At 37.5% G+C, this 6,555-nt stretch overlaps 1 protein-coding gene across 1 annotated transcript; it reads right to left on the minus strand.

Annotated features, from left to right (window-relative positions):
- Positions 1-1,184: 1,184 nt before the first annotated feature.
- Positions 1,185-2,246, minus strand: LOC117507714. Its single transcript, XM_034167529.1, has 3 exons — positions 1,958-2,246; positions 1,547-1,844; positions 1,185-1,411 (listed from the first exon to the last, which is right to left on the minus strand). Exons 1-3 carry the CDS (start codon positions 2,165-2,167, stop codon positions 1,185-1,187), a joined length of 735 nt encoding a protein of 244 aa, XP_034023420.1. The 5' UTR covers positions 2,168-2,246.
- Positions 2,247-6,555: the final 4,309 nt, after the last annotated feature.

A 6,555-nucleotide genomic window follows, 5' to 3' on the forward strand; every position in this document is an offset into this window, starting at 1 on the left:
AACAAATAGAAAACGTGCATGACACATTATTTAACAATGGCAACTCACCTCTCTGCTGTTTGCAATCACTTACCTGGAGGCTACCTCCCCACCACCACCAATTAATAATAACATAGCTAAAATATGGATAAGCAACACCAAAGGTCAACTAAAAACACCCACCGGTAAAGAACAAAGAATTAACCGGCAAGACAAAGGTAAGAACTAAATAAATCTGGTATCTGGCAGGGACTACCCTGCTAGATACCAGATTTATGTACCCCTACACCATTGTGATGGCGCCCTCCAACAAAGGCCTTTCTAACATCCTATACAATATCACTATGGACTAAAGTCTAACTTTTTCTTCACTCTAAAAAAGAACTGTTGTCTCAACGAGAAAAAATTATTTCACAATTTTCATGTATTTTTTAAAGTTATTTCAACTTAGCCATTACTGTGTCAATGCCACAAAAATTCTCTGTTGAGAGAGAACTTTAAAAAATATATGCAAACTGTTACATCACTATTTCTCATTGAGACAGTGGTTCTTTTTTTAGAGTATTAGTCTTTACGGTAAAATTGCCCTGGCAAGGTCAGCCAAAGGTCAGTCACTGTATAGATTATATTTACAGTTTTTATTGATTGCTTTGACACAGTAGTCAACTCAAAATCCACATTTCTCAAAACAGTTAACGCAGAGGCCTAAACAGTGGCACCAATGGTCAAAATGACACATTTTGCTTGCAAAAGGCTCTAACTCTGCTAAAACATTTAAACTATGGACCAAAAGCAAATTTTGCCCTCAAACACAACTTGCACACAAGTGCATAAGCGCTTCCAATCAGGCATTAGACAAGGGGCATCAAAATACAAAATGCAGCACTCAATGTGAATCAGTGCTGCATTACTGGTCATTGTACCTAATGACTGAGCTACAGTAATGACTGAGCAGCTTACATGTCAGTGCCATTTGTAGTCAAATTTGCCTTCTTGCAAAAAAAGTGATCCAGATATGCTGTGATAAAAATTTTATTGATTGCAGTATTCATTCTTGTTTGTCTTATTTAGACCGTGGCTAACAAATGAAATATCCCAACAGAAACCACATATAGAATATGAAAGAAAAAATAAAATCCGTCACTGTGTAAGACATTAGGAAAATAAAAATAATAATTCTGTACAATAAAGAAAAAAAATCTCTACTAGTCTATTCTCTCTTGATGAATAGGCCACATGGCCTCATCTACATCACACTCAATATTTTCCCTTGTGATGCACCTAGGGAAGAATCTTCTAGCATGCCTTATCCATCCTTGGCATGCCTCTGCATCTATGTCTTGGGCAGCAGCGGTCATTGCATCGAGCAAGGGCATCTGCTCATAGGGGTGGTGGTCGTATACCTTCCATCTCCATGCACTGAAGAATTCCTCTATAGGATTTAAAAATGGAGAGTATGGAGGAAGGAATTGCATCATCATCCTCGGGTGCCCCACAAACCACTCATTCACCACACGAGAGTGGTGGAATGCCACATTGTCCCAGATGATTACAAACAGTGGCATGCCAGGCCTCAACAGCCCTCTTTCCTGAGGCGATGTGAGCCTGTCATGCAGGGTGTCCAAGAATGCAATGAGGCGCTCACTATTGTAGGGGCCAACAGCTGGAATATGGCTGAGGACGTCATCATTAGAAATAGCAGCACACATAGTAATGTTGGCGCCCCTCTGCCCTGGAACTGTAATAGTGGCCCTATGCCCAATGAGGTTCCTCCCACGGTGCCTCACTTTACAGAGGTTGAAGCCGGCTTCATCGACATAGATGAAAATATGATGTGCCCCCTCAGCTTCAAGCTCCATGATACGCTGAAGAAAAGAAAAAGCAAAATTACAATTACACACAGTAAAGGTAACTCCAGTTGACAGTAACTGCATGATATGCCAAGGCACAACAGTATAGTACTGTAATGTGTCCTTACCTCCACATATTGGCATCTGGCCTCCTTCACAGCATCAGAGTTCCTCTGGAAGGGAACTCTGTAGAGCTGTTTCATAGCCATGTTGTTCCTACTGAGGACACGGGCAATTGTTGTCTCACTCACAGTATTTACATTTCGAAATACCCCCTGATCTGCAATCACTGCTGCCCTGATTTCATGCAGCCTAATGGCATTATTTGCCAGAACCATGTTCACAATGGCTGCCTCCTGCTCAGCATTCAAAAGTCTGCGTCTACCACCACCGACCGGTAGCCTTTCGATTCTATAAAGAATACATGACGTGGAATAAAATTACATGAAATACTGTATATCACTACAGATATATCTGTATATACTGTATAAGCGACATTACCTGTTCTCTAGTCGAAAAACTCTGACAATGGATGCAACCGTGTTTCTACTGAGAACAGGTTGGACTCTTTGTCCAGCCTCTCTATGTGAAAGACCATGATTTACCACATGATCAATCACAGTTGCCCGAATTTCATCTGTGACTTGAGCCCTTCCAGCTACACCCCCACCTCGCACACGGACTCCTCTTCCTCGGACTCGTCTTCCCCCGAGCCCTCTACCTCTCACTCTCATGTGCCTTAGACCATCCATGCTTGCAAGTTACAACACACAACATGGCACCTTTTGAACCTGCAGACTGATTGCAAATTGAAAAGTTGTGTGAAGCAGTGTCAAACAGGTGCTCCAGTGATTTCATGCCGGTCAAGAGGTTTCTAAGAGATGGGAATATATGGTTTCTGTTTGGTTACCACAGCTAAAGCAATGGAGTTTGGACTGCTTGAATGACATCTGCGTTAACTGATTTGCAAAAGGGTGGGGGAATTGTGTCAAACCAATGACAATGGGTTAACTCATTTGCAAGAGGTGTTTTTTGCTCTGCTGAGAGAGTGATGATGAGGACTGAGAGGTTACCAGTTTCTTCAAACAGGTTAAAGCAATCAAACTGTAAATCTATACATGTTTGTTTTATATAAGCTGACCTACAATTATATAAAGAATCTGGGTTGATTGTTATTATCAAATCAGAGTTCACTGATTATTAACACACACACACACACATATATATATATCTATATCTATCTATCTATCTATCTATAATATATATATATATATATATATATATATATATATATATATATATATATATATATATATATATATATATATAATTGTGCACTTGGTTGTGAACTGTTCACTGTAAAACTATTAATCTTTTAATTAATGATATTAATAATTGATAAGTACTAGTTTTATTATTATTATTATTATTATTATTATTATTATTATTATTATGCTATTTTATATTTATATATATTTATAATGTTATTTTATTATTATTATTATATTTATTATTATATCTGAAATGAACTATCAATTCTCTTTAGCATGTAAAGGAATTTCTTTTTGAATTATATACAGCATATGGCCTAATCTGGGGTCACTAAAATGCCTCATCTGCGCTGTAGGGGGCAGTGTTTCCCAACAAATCGGTGGACTCCTCTCATCAACAAATAATTGCTAATTTATTTCATCCATAAAATGATAAAGTATTTGCCAAAAGCCATCATCACACAAGGTGACCATTTTAAACAATTTTCCCCCCAAACCAAGTGACATTTTCTAAATCCAGATGTTCCACATGTGAAACAGAAAAAAAAAAAAAAAAACTTGAGAATGAAGCCTAAGGCTTAAAATGTGAAGGGTTGTGTTTGTCTGCTACACTCACACAGTGATTTTTGTTTCATTTGATGTGCTTAAACTGCAAAAAATGTCATTCATTTGCATAATATTGCAAGGACTAGGTTTATCGTGTCCACGGAAGATGGTGCAACATTAATTTGTCTCATCCATGAAATTAAATTATTTTGAGGCCTGCCGTATGACTCTAATAGAAGTCTACAAATAGTTCAAAATATAGCCAAAATTGGTTTAAGAACAGAAAATGGGACTATTGCACCCAAAAAGGGCTTTTTCTGTATGTCATGTGCAATAATACTATACATTCTTGTGTAATAATACTTGTTCACTCATGTACATCAGTTGAACACTCATGTGCAATATTACAAAACATTCTTTTTTCTTGCTTGTTAATAGTGTATTCTGCTGTATATATTGTTATTCAGCACAGAACTCGACTTCCTTGATTCCCTTGTGCTTTTTAGTACTTATTTTTTATTTCACCTTATTTCTGCATATTTTGCACAGTTCTTCTGTGACTGTGCCTTCGCTGCTGTAGCATCGTAAATTTCCCTGTGGTGGGACTAATAAAGGAATATCTTACCTTATATTATCTTATCTTATCTGAAATGAATACATTTGAATCAGAAGATTTTATATATATGTGTGTGTGTGTGTGCGCGCGCACGCGCACCCGTTCATGTTCCTTAATTTATGTAAATTAGTCATGTCATAGAAATTGTAAAAAAAAAAAATTAAATGTACAAATGAAAGAATATTAATGAAAATTAAATTTAATTAAATGTATTTACAAACACACAGTATTTCACAGTAGTTACACTGAAATATTTGATCAGTGTATTATATACCACAATGACTACACTGACATACATATATACTGTATTTTCCGGAGTATAAGTTGCACCGGAGTGTCGGTTAAGTGTACTTAGAGTGGAAGGTTCCCAGTTCAAGGGCCACCCCTGCCCCTTTCTCCATGTAATTTGGAGTTTTGTCAGGAAGGGCATCCGGTGTAAAACTTGTGCCAAATCAACATGCAGATCCACATTGGTTCTGCTGTGGCGACCTCGAGTGAAAACATACGGCAGAAGCCGAACGACTTATTACCTCACCCCCTGGAGGGGGAGTGAAGTATTGTTTTTAGTGGCTCTGTGTGTGTGTGTGTGTGTGTGTGTGTGTGTGTGTGTGTGTGTGTGTGTGTGTGTGTGTGTGTGTGTGTGTGTGTGTGTGTGTGTGTGTGTGTGTGTGTGTGTGTGTTTCCGCACTTGACAACACCTGCAATGGAAGGTAACTAGCCCAATTGATATTTTGATAATAAAGCATATCTATATCTACATATATTTTTGAAAAATGTTTATACATACATATACACACACACACACACACACATATTTATATATATATATATATATATATATATATATATATATATATATATATATATATATATATATATATATATATATATATATAGTTAGTTGAGTTAACAGCATTTTTAAAAGCAATAGTTTGCGGCATCTGTCATGCTTAGTTATCATGTTACGGGGTAACATATGTCATACGTTATAGAATCCAATGGACATCAACCTTGTTTGTCCTTCACTTTGGAGACCAAGCATTCAGCACAGTCAAAACTATTCCATTTATTAATCTTTTTATTTCAACCAATAATTTGCATCACTTTTTACCAAAATTGGAGCAACTTTAACTTTTGACGCCTGTACAAACTGAAACTGATCTTCGTGACCATTGTTGCTGTTTTTCCCCCATAACTCCAGAACATTCAGTCATAGATAGTCCAAACTATACCTTTTTGGAATCGTTATGATCGGACAAATAATGTGGTATAGTTTTCAACATGATCGGAGCATTTTTAAATTTTGACCTCTGTGTAATTCTTTATTGACCCCTGTAGCTCATTAGAGGTCAGCTCCAGGATGGCTCCATATCTGAAAATAAACATTAGTCAATTTAGAATATGTCTGCCAAATTCCATGCTTTTATCACAAAATGAACAATTGTTTTGCTGTGTCACCCCACTACAGGGCCACTCAAACTAGTAAAAAACAGCAACTTATACTATGGAAAATATGGCATGTAACATATGAACTTAGAATATTTACAGTATGATATTGTTATTTAATTTAAACCGTGAAGACATGCTGGAAGTGGCTCCATATATTACTAGTGAAGACTGAAACTGGAGCTGACACTTGTAGAATTGGTGATGGTCCCTGGACAGGTGTACAGGGTTGTTGTTTCCAGATAGCTCAGAACATTCTTATAAATGCAGGGTAAAATTGAATATGAGGTCAAAATTCTATATAGAAAAGTGATTTGTGGGTTACATTCCAGTGGGGTCTGACTTGATCTACAACAGCTAACAATTTTAACATCTCACATTTTTGAGGAATACAGGGTCATATATATTGCTTAGAAGGCAAGAAGGCAAGGCAGCATGAATCACTGCCTGAATGAAGCAAAAATGTCAATTGGAAATAAAATCATGACTGGTGACGGCATAATGCAGTCTGCAACCTCACCACCAGGTGACACAGAATGCTGCACAGTGTAACACCAAACATCATTGTTTTATATCAACAGTGTACAGAGGCAGAATGACAAAGATTCTGTCACTGTCCAAACCCTGATGTACCTGACTGTGTTTTTACCTTCTGTTCCTGTGTGTATGTGAGACACACACACCTTTTTTAGCCCAGTCTTTCTTTGCAAAATGTTTAGGGCCTCTTCACCATGTCACTGCTCCTCTTCACCCACACGCTGTCGCAGAGGGGGAGCTCCTAATATAATGAGGTTAACAATAGCTGCATGCACGTCACCTCCATTACAGTGGTGGGCCACAGCGGGGA

This window comes from Thalassophryne amazonica, chromosome 3, assembly GCF_902500255.1.
Source record: "Thalassophryne amazonica chromosome 3, fThaAma1.1, whole genome shotgun sequence".
Taxonomy (NCBI): Eukaryota; Metazoa; Chordata; class Actinopteri; order Batrachoidiformes; family Batrachoididae; genus Thalassophryne; species Thalassophryne amazonica.

Excerpts from the sequence above, each read along its gene's own strand:
- LOC117507714 (XM_034167529.1), bottom strand. The coding sequence starts at position 2,167 with ATGGTTCTGGCAAATAATGCCATTAGGCTGCATGAAATCAGGGCAGCA. Across the intron at positions 1,845-1,957 it reads CCAGATGCCAATATGTGGAG|CGTATCATGGAGCTTGAAGC; the intron begins GTAAGGACACAT and ends TCTTTTCTTCAG. Across the intron at positions 1,412-1,546 it reads AAGAGGGCTGTTGAGGCCTG|AGGAATTCTTCAGTGCATGG; the intron begins GCATGCCACTGT and ends TAAATCCTATAG.